Source organism: Schistocerca serialis, chromosome 2 (genome assembly GCF_023864345.2).
Source record: "Schistocerca serialis cubense isolate TAMUIC-IGC-003099 chromosome 2, iqSchSeri2.2, whole genome shotgun sequence".
NCBI lineage: Eukaryota > Metazoa > Arthropoda > Insecta > Orthoptera > Acrididae > Schistocerca > Schistocerca serialis.
This window is the reverse complement of record NC_064639.1, coordinates 596,677,882-596,702,065: the sequence shown is the minus strand read 5'-3', so window position 1 is coordinate 596,702,065 and position 24,184 is coordinate 596,677,882. Positions and strand designations below refer to the sequence as shown.

Sequence of the window (24,184 nt, the reverse complement as noted above, 5' to 3'; positions counted from 1 at the left end):
AAATCCCTTTCACCTGGTCCTTCCCAACTCATCAAGCCATCTTCCTAAATGTTGATCTCTACTTCTCAGATGGCTTCATAAACAAGTCTGTTAATAACAAGTGCACCAACCACCAACAGTATCCCCACTTGACAGCTCTCACCCATTCCATGCCAAAAAAATCTCCTCCGTACAGACTTGCCACCTGTGGATGCCACATCTGCAGTGAAAAGCAGGAGTTGTAAAAATATACTGATAACCTTACTAGAGCCTTTATTGCCAGACAATATCCTATCCAGCTCATCTGTAAATAGATCTCCCATGCCATCTCCTGCCCTGACACCAGTAACCCTATTAACTAACCACTGACCAGCACTCCTTTACTCACCCAGTATCACCGTGGCGTTGAAAAGCTCAACAACATTGCTCACTGATGCTGTAATCACCTCTCACCATACATTTTTATGAGGCATACCCTACCCAAACTCCTACCCAGATTCCCCAAAGTATTGTTCTGCCATCCACTAAAACTACAGAATTTCCTTGTCCATCCGTATTCTAATATTACTCTCAGTCCCGCACCCCATGGCCCATTCCCTTGTGGTCAGCCCAGGTGCAAGACCTGTCCCACACACCCACCCACCACCATGACCCAATATGGCCCCGATAGCCAGAGACAGTTGTCATATGTGTATGAGTTATTTTTATGTGAATATGTGTATGTGTAAGCTTCTTTGTTTAGCAGTCATTTTGTTGTGCCTGTCTGTGGCTCAAAATCTCCACTATATGGTGAATAGCGATCTACCCTTTTCATAATACTATTATGAAAATGATAGTTGCTTCTCAGCATACAGCTGGGATGTGGAGTTACAGACAGGCACAGCAAACAGATCGTCAGAAAATGAGCTTTCAGCCAACAAGTCCTTTGTCATAGATAGAACATACACACACACTCTCACTCAAATGCAACTCTTGTACACCTGACCACAGTCTCTCGCTCCTGAGGCTACATTGCGAGCATTGCGAGCAGCAGTGCATGATGGGAGACGGAACCGCGTAAGGAGGAACTGCGGCAGGAAGGGGGAGAGGGGGAGGGAAGGGGGAGGGGTGCTGATAAGGAAACTAACAGTTTTTTGTTGTACCTATCTGCGAAACAGCTATATGGTGAGTAGCAACAATCCTTTTCATAATATTGTTACAATCCATCCTGGATTTTCCATTTTTAAACACATGTCTGGCTGGATGATGGGTGTGCTGTACAGGAGCTGATTTTTGTTTCTTTCATGCCACTACCACCTTTGCCAGAGCTAAGGCAGCAAATCAGAACTGTTGTGGAGTCCATCACTGCTGATATATTACACAAAGTTAGGGAAGATTAAGAAAACAATCTTGATGTGTGTCATGTGCCTTGATGAGCACATATTGAGTTCTTGTAACTTGTAATAAAAACTTCCAGGGATACTGTATTAAAAGGATAAGACATGAAGTGAATACGTTGTACTGTTCTGTTTGTATGAATTTTTTAAAGTGTGAAGTTCTTTTGTACTCATCCTGTATTGGCCACACAATTTTCACCTTGCATGATAGATGTGTTGAGCACCATAGCCATACATGGTTACTACAGCCTGAGAAATCCGCAATGGTGGAGCACTGTGTAACTGAGGGGTACAGCATGATATGTGATGAGACACAGATAATTGCTACTGCTTCTCACTTCTGGGACAGCATTTTAAGGGAATCAATTGAAATTAGACTAGCAAATAATATTATAGACACATAAAAAAAAAGTTTTGCATCACCTCGGTTCTGAGAGTTCCGGAAACTGTACAGAAAACTGGAATAGAGACCAACATAAACATCATTTCTGCCCTTTTTACTGCTCATGAAAACCACACATTGCATGTTGTAGTACCGTACAGCGAGACCTTCAGAGGTGGTGGTCCAGATTTCTGTACACACTGGTACCTCTAATACCCAGTAGCACGTCCTCTTGCATTGATGCATGCCTGTATTCATCATGAGATACTATCCTCAAGTTCACCAAGGCACTGTTTGTCAAGATTGTCCCACTCCTCAATGGCAATTCGGCGTAGACCCCTCAGAGTGGTTGGTCGGTCACATCATCCATAAACAGCCTTTTTCAATCAATCCCAGGCATCTTTGATAGGGTTCATGTCTGGAGAACATGCTGGCCATTCTAGTTGAGCAATGTCATTATCCTGAAGGAAGTCATTCACAAGATGTGCACAATGGGGGCACCAATTGTCGTCCAGGAAGATGAATGCCTCGCCAGTATGCTGCTGATATGGTTGCACTATCAGTCGGAGGATGGCATTCATGTACCATACAGCTATTACGGCACCTTGCATTACCACCAGCAGCCTATGTCAGCCCAACATAATGCCACCCCAAAACAGCAAGGAACCTCCACCTTGCTACACTCACTGGACAGTGGGTCTAAGGCATTGAGCCCGACCGCATTGCCTCCAAACACTTCTCTGACAATTGTCTGGTTGAAGACAGACGCCAATCCTGAGTGGTCCATTTGGCATGTTGTAGGGCCTATCTGTGCGACACTGCATGGTGTTATGGTGGCAAAGACTGATATTGCCATGGATGTTGGGAGTGAAGTTTTGTATCATGCATCCTATTGCACACAGTTTGAGTCTTAACATGGCGTCCCATGGCTGCATGAAAAGCATTATTCAACATGGTGGCGCTGCTGTCAGGGTTCCTCTAACCCATAATCTGTAGGTAGTGGTCATCCACTGCAGTAGTAGCCCTTGGGCAGACTGAGCGAGGAATGTCATCGACAGTTCCTGTCTCTCTTTATCTCCTCTGTGTCCAAACAACATCACTTTGGTTCACTCCGAGATGCCTGGACACTTCCCTTGTTGAGAGCCCTTCTTGGCACAAAGTAATGATACAGACGCAATTGAACTGTGGTATTGACCGTCTAGGCTTGGTTGAACTACAGACAACATGAGCCGTGTTCCTCCTCCCTGGTGGTATGATCGGAACTGATCGGCTGTCGGACCCCCTCTATCTAATAGGTGCTGCTCATGCATGGTTGTTTACATCTTTGGGTGGGTTTAGTGACATCTCTGAACAGTCAAAGGGACTGTGTCTGTGATACAGTATCCACAGTCAATGTCTATCTTCAAGAGTCCTTGGAACCTGGGTGATGCAAAACTTTTTTTGGTGTGTGTAAATACATACAATGGCCACCCTTTTAAGTAAAATGAAGAATTCTGTTTTAGCTGATATTAAAAAACTACTCTCTTTGACATGACCGGCAGATTGTATTGCTATTCATACTTAGTGGCAGTTTATCACCCACCTGGGTTGCTAACCTCTACTTTGAGTTAGGGGGCACTCACATTTGGGCTTCTGTGGCGTATATAGGGACAGCTGCCCACAGTAGGACTCAGTTACTGAGAGATTTAGCAAACAGCATTCTCACTTGAAGATTGTAGCCAGACAGGCTGCTGCAATATCATGTCAAAATGACAGCATGATCTGGTTGCAGACCTGACAATAATATATCAGTTGATATGAACATCAGAACTGATACAGAATTTTCTGCACAGTGATTACCAGGTAACAAGTATTTGAAGCTACATGTAGGACTTATTGATTAGTGTTTTGATCTGCTACTTAGCCTCTTTGGGAAAAGGTCTTGGTAAAAAATATCTTGTATATTACTCGTGCTACCAGTCACTCTCATGGATAGTCATTGTAATTCTTCAATCACAATAAAAAGCCTTGGATGAAGCTTTCTATGTAAGAAATCAGTGCAAAGGTTGGAGAGTTGCTCAGGAGAGGTGGACACTTGCATCTGGCTGTGGCTGATGCAGCACCCATTGCTCAGTCATATCATACATGATCTGCATGTGGATGCTATTGGTGAGAGGCAACTTGCATGGGTCACCACCAGAAGTATCACTCTGATAATAACAGTAGCTGTCATATCACAGTGACTTTTCAGTGTTTTCACCGGGTATTTTTAAGGGAAAATTCAACAAAAGATGGGCCTGCAGAGTACATATGAAAAACTGATTTAGGTGCTTGCAATGTGAAATATTGCAATTTTGAAAAAAAAAAAAAAAAAAAAAACTGTAGATCTGAAAGAGCACTAATGCAGTATCTCTGACCAAAACACAAGAACTCTCATAAATAAAAAGGATCACTTACTATCATCAATACAGGAAAAAGTGGATGAGAGGAATATTAGGAGATAAGTAGTGCTTGTCAGAACAGCCTTTTGAAATCGTGAGAACTGACTGCCTGATTGGATCCAGATGGATGTAAGCTGGCAAAACACTACTTTAAAACCACTGATCAGAGCAGTGGGCACAATAAATATAATAGATGGAAAACATTCCATGTGGGAAAAATGTATCTAAAAACAAAGGTTATGTAACTTACCAAACAAAAGCGTTGGTACATTGATAGAAACAATAACAATAACAAACACAAACACACACACAAATTTCAAGCTTTCGCAACCCACGGTTGCTTCATCAGGAGAGACGGAAGGAGAGGGAAAGACGAAAGGATGTGGGTTTTAAGGGAGAGGGTAAGGAGTCATTCCAATCCAAGTTGCCGCTGCTCATACCTCACCTGTCATTCAATAACATCTTTGCCTCTGTACTTCCGCCTCGACTGACATCTCTGCCCAAACTCTTTGCCTTTACATATGTCTGCTTGTGTCTGTTATGTGCGGATGGATATGTGTGTGTGTGTGTGCGAGTGTATACCTGTCCCCCTTCCCCCCCCCCCAAGGTAAGTCTTTCCACTCCCGGGATTGGAATGACTCCTTACCCTCTCCCTTAAAACCCACATCCTTTCGTCTTTCCCTCTCCTTCCCTCTTTCCTGATGAAGCAACAGTGGGTTGCGAAAGCTTGAAATTTGTGTGTGTGTTTGTGTTTGTTAGTGTCTCTATCAACATACCAATGCTTTCGTTTGGTAAGTTACAGCATTTTTGTTTTTAGATACATTTTTCCCACATGGAATGTTTCCCTCTATAAAATAAGGTTTCAGGTTCTTCCAGTTAATGAATTGCATTCAACAGCTCCTTAACCACTGCACCTCAATAATGAATGGGAAAACACACAAGTACAGATAGTTTATAGATAATTGGTAGGGAATATCTTAAAGTCTCATTAGGTTAGTGAATTAATAACCCTATGCAAACTTAGCTTAACATTCATCATGTATGGAACTTTTCTTGTAGGAATCAAATCCGTTCAACACTGATGCTAATAAGGACACCAGGTAAAAAATTAGTCAACCCCAGGAGACATCAAGCTAACACCCTGTAACAGTGCCTCTAGCTTTATAATGGCCTCAAGTAACTAAGAAAGAAAGTCCACAAGTTTCTTCAGGTAAGCCATCCCATATCCAGTCATTTATTGATGACTGAATCCCACAGAGCTATCAAATTATGATGACGCTGACTCTTACATTTCACCTGCTTTTCCCACTAGTGCCAGATATTTTGTATGACATTAAGAAAGGCAATTTAGCAGACCAGTTGAGGTGGGAGAAGGCATCTGAACAATAAACAAGCAACACATGTGAGCAGTCCTATGATGCTGACTCTTACATTTCACCTGCTTTTCCCACTAGTGCCAGATATTTTGTATGACATTAAGATCAGGCAATTTAGCAGACCAGTTGAGTTGGGAGAAGGCATCTGAACAATAAACAAGCAACACATATGAGCAGTCCTGTGGATATTACTGTGGTCATCATTTAATTCAGAAGTGTCCACAACATTGTGAACATGCAGATGAAGAAGGAAGGGCAATATTTGGTCACCAAGGATGTTGAAATAAACATCTTTATTCATGTTCACAGAAATCAGTTCAAGTTATACCATGAAAAACGCCCCCCAAAATACATGTAACCACTTCCAGCATGAACTAAACCCCCCACAAACTGCTGGTTAAATGCCCGATTTGGCTGTCAGTGCATTCATTGTCTTGTATCATTTAAATAGAAGCAAAATTGTGATTGCGTGATGACAGTCAGCTACTGTGAAGTTTCTATGTTGCTTGGCTCACTGAAGACATGTAGCTTTTTGTGTTGCTGTTGGATCATCTTTTACTGTAACCCTCTGTTTGCTATCATTAAAATATGACTCCATCCTTCCAAGCAGAATGTCTTTAATGCCATAATATTTCAGTTTACCTAGTAGAATTGTACAGTTTGCACAATAAAAAGTTCTCGGCTATGGCACAGAAAATACTAACAGATAACTTTACTTGTTTAGCTTCACTAGAACTGAGTTTGTGAGATTATTTATTGCTTTCTCAGCAAAGAAGCCTTTATAGATGTCAAACTGAAGTGTTGTTGAAATGTTACTATCAAAAAGGTGGTTCAAGATTCTGCTATAAGCTACCATTACAAAAAATAATTGAGAGTGAAGGAAGGCTTATCATCAAAGATCATTAACTTATCTCAATTTTTGTAAATTGTAATTACTACTGCATATTTCAGGACGTATACCTTCACTCACTGACAAATTGGATTATTTGCCCCAGGCAGCTATTTCAGGTGGCACCAGATTCATATTCTTGAAGAAGAGAAAAACACCTCGTTTCACAAAGCACCTAGCATCCAGTGCAAGTTGGTCTGTCGATTATTCATATGATTCTGAAAAACATCCCAGTTGGTTTCTAAATATTTCTGAACACATTGTAAGTTGTTTTCTGAAAGAATCATATGTTGATTTTTGAATGTGTGCATAATGAGGAATCCCTATCACATCTAGAAATAAAAAACTTTCCCACAGACAAAAGAGGATGGGGCTATAAGAGCTGAGCTGAATAAACCTGAATGAGTGAATAACAATCACCTTTGTTATAATTAGTAGTGAAATCCATAGACTGAGACTGCCAGAATGGAAATAAATGACAAACAGGAATAACAGGTAAAAATACTACATATTATCTTCTCGGTGTATTAAAAAAAAATGGAATTTTGACAGAAAATTTTTGCCAGATCACTAAACTATGAAGGACCAGTTGTACAGTTCCTGGTTAGCAGCTGCTTAAGTTCTGTTCTCAGAATAGTGCAGAAAATACGTTGTATGAACACGTAACAATTATATGGAAGAATATGACAATTACAAATTTATATAAAAATTTCTTATTACTACTTTTCAGTCTCAAGCTTGAGAAACTGGAGTGTATGAATGAAATGTCAAACTATTTCCTAACATAAAACTTTTTGCTTGTAGCAGGCCTTATAGGCATTTGATATTAGTACTTAGTGAATTATATTTTGTTGGGTTTATTTATGTAAATGTACATAAAAATGACAATTTATGCCAAAATTGTCTTGTGTATTTGGTGTATATTACAATTGCTGCAATATGGGAGAGGCCTATTTCATTTTATCTAGAAGATAATGACAAAATAGACGTAGTAAAATTGATAAACCACACCCATCTTGTGTATTATTTGTATTAACGACTTTTTCAGTACTAGACAATGAAAATTTGAGTTCTCATGTAGCAAAATGTTTAATGAACATTGATTTGAAAAGGAAAGCATGCTGTGCAAAGCTGTAGCAAGATTAGAGAGGAAAGAATGCTGGGACCTAAGGGTTGAAGAAATGTGTACTGTCTTGCTTGTCTCTTGTCTTTACTGGTATAATGTTCCCCATATTTAATTTTATGTCACACAAAAAAGAGTTATTAGCTAATAGGCAAAGAGTGCAAATTTCCTGAAGAGTTCTTATTCTCCCAGTCACAAATAATCCTATCCACTATTAATTGTGAGTTTTTTTAAAGGGGGTTAGATGTCAAACTGGCCGACTGGGAGCAGGAGATGCACCACAGGACATTTTAACTTCCACTGTCCTGAATGTAGGTTTGATGGCTTCCATTACAAAATATACATTGAATTCCACAGAGTGAAATACAGTGACATGCGATAGAAGAATGCTGTGTGAAGAGGTGTGGCACTGCACTTCGACACACTTAAGATCAAATAACATGTCTTACATTCCTTTGAACATATATGTTTTACATATCAAACTCTTCAGAAAGATCTGCAGTACAAAACGAACACATTTTTGAAAAATAATTTTTTTAAAATTTTTGATGTCATATCTGAAATCCTCAAGGGGAAGGAGGGGGAGGGGGGAAGGCGGTGCCATTGTCAAGTTTTTCCCCAGTTCAGAAATATCATAGATCCGGGGGTGGTGGTAGCAAAAGCAGAACTGGGTCTGCAGCATGAAACTATGGGACAGTTCCCTTATTGGAAGAAAGTAATGCACCACATTTTCTTTCTTAGCCAAAAACAATGCTACAAATGCAAAACATTATGTATGTATTATCTGAAGTCTCCTGAATGAGCGCACCAAGTTTCTGTCACCTCTGACAGATGGTGTAGCTGCAGGACTATTTCAAAATGGTGTCTGTAAGCAAAATACTTCACAAGCAACTTGCTGTCACTGAATTTCTCACTGCAGAGAAAGAAACTGTGGGAAATATTCACAAATGCTTGTGATGAGTCTATGGAACATCTGCTGTTGACAGAAGTTCAGTTAGTCACTGGGCATGAAGGGTAAGGTCATCAGAATGCAGTTCAACAGAGCTCCACGATTTGCAGCAGTTGGGGAGACCATCCATGGCTGTCAAACCTGACAGCCCTGACCTAGCCCCCTCGCACTTCCACTTGCTTGGGCCATTAAAGGATGCCATTTGTGGAAGACATTTTGAGAATGATGAGGAGGTGATTCACACGGTGAAGCACTGGCTCCACCACCAGGACAAAGATTGGTACCAACAGGGCATACACGCCCTAGTTTACCACTGGAGGAAGGCCATAGAAAAGGATTGAGATTATGTGGAACAATAGGGTTTGTAGATAAAACACCATTCTTTTGTGTGTGTAATTCTCATTATGTTCGATAAAGAATTGTTGAAGAAAAATGATGCGGTGCATTACTTTCTGGGTAACCCTTGTGCATTTTGGTGACAAAAGTCTTGGGACAGCAATACACACATACACAGATGGTGGTAATATCACATACACAAGATATAAAAGGGCAGTGCACTGGTCGAGCTGTCCTTTGCCCTCAGGTGCTTCATGTGAAGAGGTTTCTGACATGATTATCGCCACATGATAGGGATTAACAGACTTTGAATGTGGAATGGTAGTTGGAGTTAAACGCATAGGTCATTATATTTTGGAAATTGTTAGGGAATTCAATATTCTGAAATCCATAGTGTAAAGTGTGCCAAGAATACCAAATTTCAGGCATTATCTCTCACTACGGACAAGGCGGTGGCCACCAGCTCTCAATTAACAACTGAGAGCAGCGGCATTTGTCTTCAATTGCCAGTGCTAACAGACAAGCAACACTTCATGAAATAACTGCTGAAATCAATGTGGGGCATACTACAAACATACGTGTTAGGACAGTACAGCGAAATTTGGCATTAATGGCCTATGGCAGCAGACGACTGATGCTAGTGCCTCCTCTAAAAGCACAATATCACATGCAGCACATCTCCTGGGCTTGTAACCATATCAGTTTGACTCTTGATGACAGGAAAACTTTGGTCTGGTTGGATGAGTCCTAATTTCAGTTGGTAAGAGCTGATGGTAGGGTTCAATTGAGGCACAGACCCCTGAAGCCATGGACCCAACTTTTCAATGAGGCATTGTGCAAGCTGATGGTGGCTCAGTAATGGAGTAGGCTGCTTACATGGAATGGAATAGGTCCTCTGGTCCAACTGCACCAATCACTGCCTGTAAATGGTTATGTTCAGCTACTTAAAGAGACCATTTGCAGCCATACATGGGTTTCATATTGTCAAGCAATGATGTCATGTCACTGGCCCACAATTGTTAATGACTGGTTTGAAAAACATTTTGGACAGTTGGAGACAATGATTTGGCAACCCAGATCGCCTAACATGAATCCCATCAAATAGCTATGGGATATAATCAAGAGGCCAGTTCATACACAACACGCAGCACTGGCAATACTTTTCAGTAATGGATGGCTATAGAGGCAACACGGCTCAATATTTCTGCATGGGACTTCCAACGACTTGTTGAATCCATGTCACACCAAGTTGATGCACTACACCAAGCAAAAGTATTTCTGACACAATATTAGGAGGTATCTCATGACTTTTGTTACCTAAGTGTGGTAGTATTACATAGATTCAGATCTTGATTACTGTTTGTATGCACTGGTACTCTCCATACTGGTATTTGAGAGGAAAAAAATCAGAACCACAGATTTTGAGTTGTGGTACAGCAGAAATTAGTTTTTACCAATATAAATATTATATTCACACTTCTAAAATGTGCAGAAATCATTAAAATAACGTTTTAAGAAGTCTAAATTTCAACTCCCACCCCTAGCCCCCGGAAAACCACAGTACTGGAACCCCGTTTTTTACAAATCAAGCAGTTCCTAGGATAATGTATTAATTTAAACTGTCCCAGAAAAAAAACAATATTTCTCTCCTTGTGGACACTACTATTCATGTGTGCGTACCAAAGTGAAACTAAATATTAGCTTGAATGTGTCCATATCATTTAACAGAATACCCTTTGGCATATGCATGATTAAAGGGAGCTACCTGCACTTGGCTTAGAGAGGGCAGACACTAAGCCACGAATAAGTTGTGATAAGTGACACACAGTGGGTGTTCACAGTTTGAGATGTGAACACCATTTATCACACATGATGCTGCAGAGGAGGGACTAAGAAATCTATAATTTGCGAACATTGTTGTGACAGTCTACCTAATTTAGACGAATACTTTGGCATTCCATTCCCAAAGAAAGCTGGTGTTGACAGGTGCGAAAATTAGCAAAGTATCAGTTTAATAAGTCACAGCTGCAAAATACTACCACAAATTCTTTACAGACAAATGGAAAAACTGGTAGAAGCTGAACTTGGGGAGGATCAGTTTGGATTCTGTAGAAATGTTTGAACACGTGATGCAATATTGACCCTATGACTCATCTTAGAAGATAGATTAATGAAAGGCACAGTCACATCAAGCTTCTGACAATGTTGACTAGAATACACTCTTTCAAATTCTGAAGGTGGCAAGGGTCAAATACAGGGAGCAAAAGGCTATTTACAATTTGCACAGAAACCAGATGGCAATTATAAGAGTTGAGGGGTGTGAAAGGGAAGCAGTTATTCAGATGTTATTCAATCTACATATTGACCAAGCAGTAAAGGAAACAAAAGAAAAATTTGGAGTAGGAATTAAAACCCATGGAGAAGAAATAAAAACTGTGAGCAGAATAAGATTTTCACTCTGCAGCGGAGTGTGCGCTGATGTGAAACTTCCTGGCAGATTAAAACTGTGTGCCCGACCGAGACTCGAACTCGGGACCTTTGCCTTTCGCGGGCAAGTGCTCTACCAACTGAGCTACCGAAGCATGACTCACGGCCGGTACTCACAGCTTTACTTCTGCCAGTACCTCGTCTCCTACCTTCCAAACTTTACAGAAGCTCTCCTGCGAACCTGCAGAACTAGCACTCCTGAAAGAAAGGATATTGCGGAGACATGGCTTAGCCACAGCCTGGGGGATGTTTCCAGAATGAGATTTTCACTCTGCAGTGGAGTGTGCGCTGATATGAAACTTCCTGGCAGATTAAAACTGTGTGCTCGACCGAGACTCGAACTCGGGACCTTTGCCTTTCGCGGGCAAGTGCTCTACCAACTGAGCTACAGAAGCACGACTCACGGCCGGTACTCACAGCTTTACTTCTGCCAGTACCTCGTCTCCTACCTTCCAAACTTTACAGAAGCTCTCCTGCGAACCTGCAGAGCTAGCACTCCTGAAAGAAAGGATATTGCGGAGACATGGCTTAGCCACAGCCTGGGGGATGTTTCCAGAATGAGATTTTCACTCTGCAGCGGAGTGTGCGCTGATATGAAACTTCCTGGCAGATTAAAACTGTGTGCCCGACCGAGACTCGAACTCGGGACCTTTGCCTTTCGCGGGCAAGTGCTCTACCAACTGAGCTACCGAAGCACGACTCACGGCCGGTACTCACAGCTTTACTTCTGCCAGTACCTCGTCTCCTACCTTCCAAACTTTACAGAAGCTCTCCTGCGAACCTGCAGAGCTAGCACTCCTGAAAGAAAGGATATTGCGGAGACATGGCTTAGCCACAGCCTGGGGGATGTTTCCAGAATGAGATTTTCACTCTGCAGTGGAGTGTGCGCTGATATGAAACTTCCTGGCAGATTAAAACTGTGTGCCCGACCGAGACTCGAACTCGGGACCTTTGCCTTTCGCGGGCAAGTGCCCTACCAACTGAGCTACCGAAGCACGACTCACGGCCGGTACTCACAGCTTTACTTCTGCCAGTACCTCGTCTCCTACCTTCCAAACTTTACAGAAGCTCTCCTGCGAACCTGCAGAGCTAGCACTCCTGAAAGAAAGGATATTGCGGAGACATGGCTTAGCCACAGCCTGGGGGATGTTTCCAGAATGAGATTTTCACTCTGCAGCGGAGTGTGCGCTGATATGAAACTTCCTGGCAGATTAAAACTGTGTGCCCGACCGAGACTCGAACTCGGGACCTTTGCCTTTCGCGGGCAAGTGCTCTACCAACTGAGCTACCGAAGCACGACTCACGGCCGGTACTCACAGCTTTACTTCTGCCAGTACCTCGTCTCCTACCTCCCAAACTTTACAGAAGCTCTCCTGCGAACCTGCAGAACTAGCACTCCTGAAAGAAAGGATATTGCGGAGACATGGCTTAGCCACAGCCTGGGGTATGTTTCCAGAATGAGATTTTTCACTCTGCAGCGGAGTGTGCGCTGATATGAAACTTCCTGGCAGATTAAAACTGTGTGCCCGACCGAGACTCGAACTCGGGACCTTTGACTTTCGCGGGCAAGTGCTCTACCAACTGAGCTACCGAAGCACGACTCACGGCCGGTACTCACAGCTTTACTTCTGCCAGTACCTCGTCTCCTACCTTCCAAACTTTACAGAAGCTCTCCTGCGAACCTGCAGAACTAGCACTCCTGAAAGAAAGGATATTGCGGAGACATGGCTTAGCCACAGCCTGGGGGATGTTTCCAGAATGAGATTTTCACTCTGCAGCGGAGTGTGCGCTGATATGAAACTTCCTGGCAGATTAAAACTGTGTGCCCGACCGAGACTCGAACTCGGGACCTTTGCCTTTCGCGGGCAAGTGCTCTACCAACTGAGCTACCGAAGCACGACTCACGGCCGGTATTCACAGCTTTACTTCTGCCAGTACCTCGTCTCCTACCTTCCAAACTTTACAGAAGCTCTCCTGCGAACCTGCAGAACTAGCACTCCTGAAAGAAAGGATATTGCGGAGACATGGCTTAGCCACAGCCTGGGGGATGTTTCCAGAATGAGATTTTCACTCTGCAGCGGAGTGTGCGCTGATATGAAACTTCCTGGCAGATTAAAACTGTGTGCCCGACCGAGACTCGAACTCGGGACCTTTGCCTTTTGCGGGCAAGTGCTCTGCCAACTGAGCTACCGAAGCACGACTCACGGCCGGTACTCACAGCTTTACTTCTGCCAGTACCTCGTCTCCTACCTTCCAAACTTTACAGAAGCTCTCCTGCGAACCTGCAGAACTAGCACTCCTGAAAGAAAGGATATTGCGGAGACATGGCTTAGCCACAGCCTGGGGGATGTTTCCAGAATGAGATTTTCACTCTGCAGCGGAGTGTGCGCTGATATGAAACTTCCTGGCAGATTAAAACTGTGTGCCCGACCGAGACTCGAACTCGGGACCTTTGCCTTTCGCGGGCAAGTGCTCTACCAACTGAGCTACCGAAGCACGACTCACGGCCGGTACTCACAGCTTTACTTCTGCCAGTACCTCGTCTCCTACCTTCCAAACTTTACAGAAGCTCTCCTGCGAACCTGCAGAACTAGCACTCCTGAAAGAAAGGATATTGCGGAGACATGGCTTAGCCACAGCCTGGGGGATGTTTCCAGAATGAGATTTTCACTCTGCAGCGGAGTGTGCGCTGATATGAAACTTCCTGGCAGTTTCAATCTGCCAGGAAGTTTCAATCTGCCAGGAAGTTTCATATCAGCGCACACTCCACTGCAGAGTGAAAATCTCATTCTGGAAACATCCCCCAGGCTGTGGCTAAGGCATGTCTCCGCAATATCCTTTCTTTCAGGAGTGCTAGTTCTGCAGGTTCGCAGGAGAGCTTCTGTAAAGTTTGGAAGGTAGGAGACGAGGTACTGGCAGAAGTCAAGTTGTGAGTACCGGCCGTGAGTCGTGCTTCGGTAGCTCAGTTGGTAGAGCACTTGCCCGCAAAAGGCAAAGGTCCCGAGTTCGAGTCTCGGTCGGGCACACAGTTTTAATCTGCCAGGAAGTTTCATATCAGCGCACACTCCGCTGCAGAGTGAAAATCTCATTCTGGAAACATCCCCCAGGCTGTGGCTAAGCCATGTCTCCGCAATATCCTTTCTTTCAGGAGTGCTAGTTCTGCAGGTTCGCAGGAGAGCTTCTGTAAAGTTTGGAAGGTAGGAGATGAGGTACTGGCAGAAGTAAAGCTGTGAGTACCGGCCGTGAGTCGTGCTTCGGTAGCTCAGTTGGTAGAGCACTTGCCCGCGAAAGGCAAAGGTCCCGAGTTCGAGTCTCGGTCAGGCACACAGTTTTAATCTGCCAGGAAGTTTCATATCAGCGCACACTCCACTGCAGAGTGAAAATCTCATTCTGGAAACATCTCCCAGGCTGTGGCTAAGCCATGTCTCCGCAATATCCTTTCTTTCAGGAGTGCTAGTTCTGCAGGTTCGCAGGAGAGCTTCTGTAAAGTTTGGAAGGTAGGAGACGAGGTACTGGCAGAAGTAAAGCTGTGAGTACCGGCCGTGAGTCGTGCTTCGGTAGCTCAGTTGGTAGAGCACTTGCCCGCGAAAGGCAAAGGTCCCGAGTTCGAGTCTCGGTCGGGCACACAGTTTTAATCTGCCAGGAAGTTTCAAAAACTGTGAGGTTTGCCGATGACATTGTAATTCTGTCAGAGACAGCAAAGGACCTGGAAGAGAAGTTTGCAAGGCACTGTGGCCGAGCAGTTCTAGGCACTTCAGTCTGGAACTGCGCTGATGCTACAGTTGCAGGTTCGAATCCTGCCTCGGGCATGGATGTGTGTGATGTCCTTAGGTTAGTTAGGTTTAAGTAGTTCTAAGTCTAGGGGACTGATGACCTCAGATGTCAAGTCCCATAGTGCTTAGAGTCATTTGAATTTGAAGAGCAGTTGAACAGAATGGACAGTGTCTTGAAAGGAGGACATAAGATGAACATCAACAAAAGCAAAACGAGGATAATGGAATGTAGTCAAAATAAATCAGATGATGCTGAGGGAATTAGATTAGAAAATGAGTCACTTAAAGTAGTAGATGAGTTTTGCTATTTGGGAAGCAAAATAACTGATGATGGTCGAAGTAGAGAGGAAATGAAATGTAGACTGGCAATGGCAAGGAGAACGTTCCTGAAGAAGAGAAATTTATTAATATCAAGTATAGATTGAAGTGTCAGGTAGTCTTTTTGGAAAGTATTTGTATGGATGATAAATAGTTTAGACAAGAAGAAAATAGAAGCTTTCGAAATGTGGTGCTACAGAAGATTGCAGAAGATTAGATGGGTAGATAATGTAACTAATGAGAAGGTACTGAATATAATTGGGGAGAAGAGGAATTTGTGGCACAACTTGGCTATAAGATGGGATTGGTTGGTAGGGAATGTTCTGAGGCATCAAGGGATCACCAATTTAGTATTGGAGGGCAGCGTGGAGGGTAAATATCGTAGAGGGAGACCAAGAGACGAATACACTAAGCAGATTCAGAAGGATGTAGGTTGTAGTAGGTACTTAGAGATGAAGAAGCTTGCACAGGTTAGAGTAGCATGGAGAGCTGCATCAAACCAGTCTCTGGACTGAAGAGCACAACAACAACAACATTGGCATATAGTTATAGACAGAATGGACACATGCAATGTTATTGTGACAGCAAACATTCTCATGCGCTTGTAATACAAGAGCAGGTGTAAGTGACTACAGATGAATTTACTCTAAACTTAACAGAAACAATATAATTAATTACTCTTGCTATAAAGGTGAGGGAAATGGTGCACTATGCTTGACAGTATAATTACACACTAATACCATAATGTACATGAGACACAAAGGAAACAGGTGGGTAAAAGGACAAGTTATGTGTAACTTTAGTCTATAACAACTACAATGCCAGCAAGGCAATGCAATTAAATCTTCTCATTGCAGTGGAGAAGGAAATGACTGGTTATCACTGATAGAACAGTCTCAAGCTGGTGCACACATGCACTCCTTTGGTAATCCGCATGGCAAGAGTGTTACAGCACATCGGGTCTAATACAAGGCATTCCCTGAGATGGATATAGTAAGCTGCAAAAATGAAGCTACTTGGTGGAGTGTAAGGATCAATTGTAAAACGTTCAGGAGTAAATGAAGCACTCTGCCACTAGCTCACGTAAGGCTTGCAGATGCCAGCATTATAGTTCAGCCAAAGAATGTGGTACTGAGTTACCGGAGTTGCTTTCACTTCACTCACACGTGTTTAGAGCACTGTTATGGCAAGACCTTAAATGTTTATTTGTCTAATACACTCTGGAATTAACACTAAGAGAAACATCTTGTTGAAATGGAGATGTGAGTCGACTGTCATTGGTGCAGGAACTGCTGGTCAGGGAGCACTTTCTGCCGTGTGTCTTTCTTGGAAAAACCCCAAGCTGCTGCAAGGAAGTTCATGGCAAAGAGGGACTCCAATTTTTAGGTCCACTTTTGGCTGTGACCTTATCTAGTGCTGTGCAACTTGCTGTCTGTTGTCGATATTTGTTGAAGCAGTTGGGCGGATGAGGGTGTTTGCACTGTAGTGTATCACCACACAGTTCTCCCCTGCAAGCAGGAGACAGTGGTGAGGGAGGCGGGATGTTGGCGACAGCAGAGGTGGTGATAGCACGTTCTGTGGCCCCAAGCCGTGTGGCATTGGGAAGTTAATGGGGGGAGGGGGAGGGGGGGTAAACGTCGGCTGCAGCACCATAGGCGGAGGTGGCGACTACATGCACCGTGGTCCCCATGTGGATGACACACCATGTGGTCTGCATGACAGGCAGCAGCACAGAGTCAGCAGGGCCAGCATGGCTGCAGCAGTGGCTTGTAAAGGGACATCCTCCTGTAACATTACTTTTCCTCAACAGAAGTAGTTGATACCAGAAATATTTCCGAATTTTGGACAGGTCAATATTACCTCAGCTGTTTTTTTTTAAAAAACAATCATATGATTTTGTACACAAAATGTTATATTTCAAGCTAAAATTTATGAAAAGGAATTACTTTATTTTTGTTGTCACAGTTGATATGTATTAGCTCTGAATGTACAGTTAATTTTTTTTTTTTAAGAACTTTTGAAATTATGAAATATTTGGCACACTTAAAATTTCTATTATTAATTATGCAATCTAGTACTGTTTATTATGTTTATTTCTGAATTCATTTATAAAATAACAATATAAACTAATACAAATTCATTTGTCAAGAAAAATTGTAAACCCTGTAGAATATTGTTATTACCGCAGAGTGAAGCATTAGTAAGCATGCCTCTGATGTGATCGGATGTGTTTTTGTATTTTGGACAAACAATGAAACTTTGGCTTTGATAATGTGAAAATTCAAAAGACAGTGTGATACAGTAAAATGTGACACAAATAAACATAGAAAAAACCAAAATTCTGTACAGGCATTCTTCAAATTTAATTAGATCAATTGGACTATATTAAAATGTGAAAATTTCAGCTTTAAGAATCAGACACCTATAGACATAAAGAACTGGAGCCAATTGCATGAGAAAAGAAGATAAGTAAAAAGTTGATTGTAAATCTTACTCCTCTTGAATCCTATGAAAAGACTTAACCATAAAGACAGTTGCAACAAGAAAGTAGTCAGCGGTGCACACAGGCTTTGGTGTCCAGTGTGTATGCCGACATCAGGCAATGAATGGTGACTGTGGTGGCACCTTAGATCTGCACAGAGTATGTCTTAGCACCACGTGAGAGGATGAGATGCAGGCCCAAGTACGCAGGCATCACTTGTGTGCATGTACCGAGGATCCGGTGGATGGCTGGCACAACCAAGCCACTTGTGGGGCACTGGGTGCAGCTGAAGCTGCACAAACGCAAGGATGCAGGCCATAGGGGCTGCGGGTTGATGAGGGTGTCTGGGATACTAAGCAGCAGCCAGTGCAAAAGCTCAGTGGCAGATGTGCCCATATCAGCTTTGAGGGCCACCTGCATACCTAAGAGGACTAGAGGCAGAGTAGCAGACCAAGTTCCAGAGTGGCATGTAGGGGGCGCTTTTAAAGACCTGTAAAACAGTTCCACTATACCATTGGTGGCAAGGTGATGGCTCATCATAAAGCACACAAGCGTGCCTCATATTTCTGTGAGAGTCTGAAATAAACAAGACAGAATGTGCCAACCGAGATCCATGGTGACATGGTGGGGTATCCGAAATGTGAGACCCACGTTTCTGTACAGGCCTCGGCCACTGTTCTGCATTTATATAAGACAGTGGCACAGCTTTGGGCCCCCAGGCGAATCTGTCAATAACAGTTAGGAGATACTGGTGGCTGTTGGATGATGGCTGGAGGCCTACAACATCCGAGTGTATGCACAAGAAGTGATGATCCACTAGGGAGGGGGGGGCAAGGGTGATGAGGACATGCACATGCCTGTCCATTTTTGAGGACTGGCATGGGATACAGGTGGGGACCCAGTTGGCGCTGTCATACTAGATACCAGGCCAAAAAACAGCTCCTGAAATAGTGCAGCATATGCAGAGATACCAGGGTGGGCCAGGCCATGCAAGGGTTTAGAGGCTGCCTTGCAGAAGTCTGGGGGAAGATAGGGGGGTAATGTACTCCAAAGGGCACTAACATCACACCAGACAGGTTCATGGACAACTGGTATTGGTTGCCATTGCTACACCTTTATTGTCATTGCTGCACAATTGCAGCAGCCCAGGGTCTACAGCCTGGGTGGTGATGAGGGCTTTGTAGTCGAGGGAAGCAGTAAGGGAGCAAAATCAGCTAAGGCAATTGGCAACTATGTTTTCAATGCCAGCTAAGTACCGCATATTCATAGTAAACTGGGTGGCATATTCCTGGTGTTAGAATTGGCAGGGTGAGACCTGCATTCCCTCCTTGTAACAGAAACCTGTTGTCAGTGGGCAGTGGTCAGCAAAAACTGTGAAATGATGCCCCTCCACTGAGGGGCAGAAATACCTAATCACTTCACACACAGCAAGGAGCTCTTGATCATTCACAGCCAATGCTGTTAAAGCTCTCTCAGTTTTGTTGAGAAAAATGCCAGAGGCTGCCAAGTCCCCTCAATGTGTTGCTGAACACTTATGCCACATTGGCTGGCATTGGTAACAATTTCAAGTGGGGCGGTTGGATGGAGGTTAGGCTGGGAGGGTGTGGCTTGTGAGAGGTTGGGATTCTTTTGCTCAGAACTGACTGACATTTGTGCCATCCAGGGAATGGGCCTGTTGCCTTTGTGCGATCACCATAGGGTGTGTTCATGAGCAGCCCTAATTGTTCTCTGCATCCTTCAGGTGGCACCTAAGGAAATTCCCCATCCTGAGGAATGTGCAGAGTTTCTTGTATGTCATGGGGTGTGGGAACTTGGACATGGCCTGAACTTTCTCATCAAGGGAGTGAGCCTGCAGATGATATCCTGCGCCATAGGATGCAGATCTCTGGAACATAGAAAATGCACTTCTGCATATTGATGACTCCCACCTCCTGGAGGCGAAAGAACAGCTCCCAGAGAAGGCAGCAGTGCTACTTGGTGTGGTATGAGAAAATCAGGATATCATTCTCTGTAAAATGCTGTGTAAGATGTTGCCAAGGAAGCATTATCACATCTGGATGGCATTTCAGAGCCCAAATAGCAAGAAAACATTCTTGAAGAGATTTGATAATGGCCATCTTCTCCACATCCTCAGGGTGATTTTGCATGGTCCACTTTGCTAAAACCGATTGTTGCACTGTACAGGTCAGTGCTGTAGTTGTGCAAAAGCAGAACAGGGTAATGATTGGGCATTGTCCTGGCATTTTGTACCTGAAAGTCCCCACACAGACGCCACAAATCATATTTCTTTGGCACGAGGAGTAGTGCAGAGACCTACAGGCTCCTGGAGGTGTGGAGCACACATGCTGTGGTGATCATTGCCTTGATCTTGGCTGCATGGTTCTCCATTTGTCGGGTGGAAGGGTGCAGGGGTGGTGGTTCCTGCATTGTGGCAATATAGTGCCAGCTGTCATGGTGAACCTCATGGGGAGTACTGGAGGGGTGGGTGAGGATAGGAAATGAGGTGAGGAGATCAGTGAAGAGGCCAGAATAAGACTGCTGTTTGCAAAGCATGGTGGAGCAGGACTGATACAGGATAGAATGATTTACCGGGGGGGGGGGGGGGGGGGGGAGTTTAGAGTAAATTCATCCATGGTCACTTCATCCACCTTCTCTTGTATTACGAGTGCATGATAGTGTTTCGTCATTGTCATCGTAACAGTGTGTGTGCCCAATCTGGTTATAACTACATCTCAACATATTTGTCTAAGTTACACAGACTGACATGAGAGTGTTCGCATGTTATAGATTGCTTAATGCCTTGTTGATAGGGTCATGTGTAGTAAATGGTGTCCACTCCTCTAACTGCGAGCTCCCACTGTGTGTCATCCACCACAACTTACTTATGGTTGGTGCCTGCCCTCTGTAATTCACCAAAAACAAGTGGCTCATGATACTCATTTAATGAAAGAAACAACTGTATACAACACATAAACATTACTTAGTAAACGAAATATCAGTTTAATAAATGTTTTTCAACAGAAGATGTTTACTGTACATCATTTAATAATTATCATTACAGCAAAGAATGGGATTAAGTATTTGCATTTGCTACACAAGTATAAAGGGAATACAAAAACAAAAGTAAAAGAAAGTAACACAATTTGAAGTTTAGTCTCCTCTGATTAGATTAAAAAAGTTATGACTGCTCTTTATAAATATTAACTAATATTGTTATGTTACCTACCATTGTAATCCTTTGTAATTATGAGTAATGTTACTAACTGACACTCAGTTTCCTGTAAACATGCCTATGATAATACTTCCACAGCCAGAGAAATAATAAAATTAAACTCATAATTTGCCATTATTTCTAGATAACTTTTTGTCACAAAAAATTTGAATTTGCTCACTGTCTACAACTTTAAAACAGCATTCTAGAACACAAAACTCATCAGTAGAAATACGTATAGATTTTTCAGTTTACTGCATTGATATGAAAAGTTCATCTTTATTATGTAACAGACTTCTTATGTTTTAGTAAAAAAATGCAGTTGTATTCTGATTATCAGCAATTTTTTGTCAAAGATGCAGGTTTTGTTTTTCCACTAATAGCTTAATGTTGAAACTTACTTGGCAGCTCTGTCTTTTGGAAACATTTGCCCTAAAATAACTAGTGAAATGATTGGAAATCACAGGGACTGGACAGACAGTGTTCTTATTACAATGAAAGTTCCCATAAATTAATTTTGTAAGTAACCTCTTCCGAGAAACATTCACATGTAGACCATATGAGAGGTAATACTTCAATCACACCCATGTGTCATCAACCCACCTACATGAACAACTGTGAAACTCTGCCACACTTGCTCAGTGAGAGAATATTTATTTGATCCAAATAGGTTACTGATTTTCAAATAGATTATTGAAAGTTAACTGTTAAATGAACAGTTACATTTAAATTACTGTTTGCCACATTTTATTTAATCAAAATGACTGGCTTACGATGCTTATTTAATGTCAGAAACACATGTACATGATCTGTGAATGTTACTTATTTATATAAATATCTCAATAATAAAAATTTTTCAGTGAAAGATGTCATTTGCTCATGTGATGTAACTAACAATGTTGCAGAACCTGTGATTGGGTTAAGTTGATTTTGCTACACAAGCATAAAGGGAACAGAAACTTCAGCACAAAATAAAGTAACACGATCAGTAATTTTGTATACTCTAAACAGAAATATAACTGATAATTATTCTTCAATAAAATGGAATCATTGTTCATGGGAACAGTATGTAATATCACTTAATTGATGCACACATATGTATGGTAACACTTTCACACATGTAGGTGCACTATACATACAACAGAACACTGTACTTTAAATATGGTAATGGAAGTCCTGGCAGGATGTAAATAATTTAATGATTGAAGGTAACAACTGGCCAAATAATGGAAACACTGAGTCATTGAAAGATCCTTATAAACGAATAAAGAAGTTATATTTTAAGAACCTATAATGCAAGGAGGTATATAAGCACATATTAAGCTTCTGGAAAATACATTTGATGTGTATCCTCTACGTTTCAAAGTCTCCATTTCTCATGTATTTTAAGCATGTTCTATTTAGTTTCTATTTCTAACAAAAATGCACAAATTGATGTACTGTTGAGATCTATACAGTAAGATTAGACAAGAAATTTTATTTTAAATGTTGCTATTAATGGCCATGTCACTGTTGTCATTTGCAGTTGGGTAGTATAGATTTTTATATGTCAGTACAGTTATCATTTTAACTATGGCCGTTGTGGGTGGCTTTGGTCATTGATCAGTATGCTAGCATCATCAGCAATATTGGAGACTCTATTATCCTTAGCATATAATTTATTTTTGTCACAAACTGAAGCATTCTTAGTGGTTAATATTATGAAACCCAAAATGAGATGTTAGTAACAAGATACTCTCAAAAAAGGTCTTTATTTGCTTGCTTACCTTCTTTTGTAAACCACTTTAAATAAAATTTATAAAGTATAGTCACAAGAACTTACCTTACATTTCCTGGCCAACTTCATCAACGTTTTCATAAAAATCTGGGGCAAGTTGTTCTATTTCGATCATTACTGCTGTTTCAGGAGGGTGTTCTGGGTTTTGCTCCAGTAACAAATTGACTATGTAACTTTCAGAAGAACTTGGTTTGGGTATTCCTGCTATTTGTAGTAACTCATCATTGTCTTCACAAATGAATGGAAGCTGGTGATCACACACTAAGTCATGCCAGTGTAATCCATCATTGTGTAAATTGTTTAGGATTGCTATGCAAGACTCTTCTGAACCCCCTTGCAGCTTCTCACGGTTATCAGGTTGAGGATAGCCTAACCTGTTATTGTAACAATACATTGACAATGACATTGAGTGCATATAAAAATATTAATTTACTAATTATGGAAACTAACTTTTGCAAACAAAATAATATTTTTAGATACACCTGCAATCCAAGCACTTCGTAATATCACTGAGGTATTTCCATATACATAAATATTCAGTACATGTGACGAATATGTTAACTTTCAAAGAGCTAATGGAAAAATGATTTATTTACATTTAAAATGTGTACTCAAATTTAAATTCCTTACTCTCAGATTGAAATTACCCAGAGGGCAAACTGATAAATAATAAGAGTGTTGAGAAATATGTTGGCATGTTTTTGAGTGGACCTGTTATACTGTATACAGGGTGTTACAAAAAACTTTCAGGAAACATTCCTCACACACAAAGAAAGAAAATATGTTATGTGGACATGTGACCGTAAACGCTTACTTTCCATGTTAGAGCTCATATTATATCTTCTCTTCAAATCACATTAATCATGGAATGGAAACACACAGCAATAGAACGTACCAGCGTGACTTCAAACACTTTGTTACAGGAAATGTTCAAAATGTCCTCCATTAGCGAGGATACATGCATCCACCCTCCGTCACATGGAATCCCTGATGCGCTGATGTAGCCCTGGAGAATGGCGTATTGTATCACAGCCGTCCACAATACAAGCACGAAGAGTCTCTACATTTGGTACCGGGGTTGCATAGACAAGAGCTTTCAAATGCTCCCATAAATGAAAGTCAAGAGGATTGAGGTCAGGAGAGCGTGGAGGCCATGGAATTGGTCCACCTCTACCAGTCCATCGGTCACCGAATCTGTTGTTGAGAAGCGTACGAACACTTCGACTGAAATGTGCAGGAGTTCCATCGTGCATGAACTACATGTTGTGTCATACTGGTAAAGGCAGATGTTCTAGCAGCACAGGTA

General features: G+C 42.1%; 1 protein-coding gene and 1 non-coding gene across 2 annotated transcripts in view; one reads left to right on the top strand and one right to left on the bottom strand.

Moving 5' to 3' along the window:
- Positions 1–24,184, bottom strand: part of LOC126456265 (uncharacterized) — a 92,637-nt gene that overhangs the window by 17,228 nt on the left and 51,225 nt on the right. Inside the window, exon 5 of the mRNA XM_050092017.1 lies at positions 22,924–23,252. Coding sequence (XP_049947974.1) covers positions 22,925–23,252 — 328 coding nt within the window. The 3' untranslated portion in view covers position 22,924. The remainder of the gene's footprint in view (positions 1–22,923; positions 23,253–24,184) is intronic.
- Positions 14,268–14,342, top strand: Trnal-caa (transfer RNA leucine (anticodon CAA)). The gene has a single exon. It is a non-coding gene; the product is annotated as a tRNA-Leu (tRNA).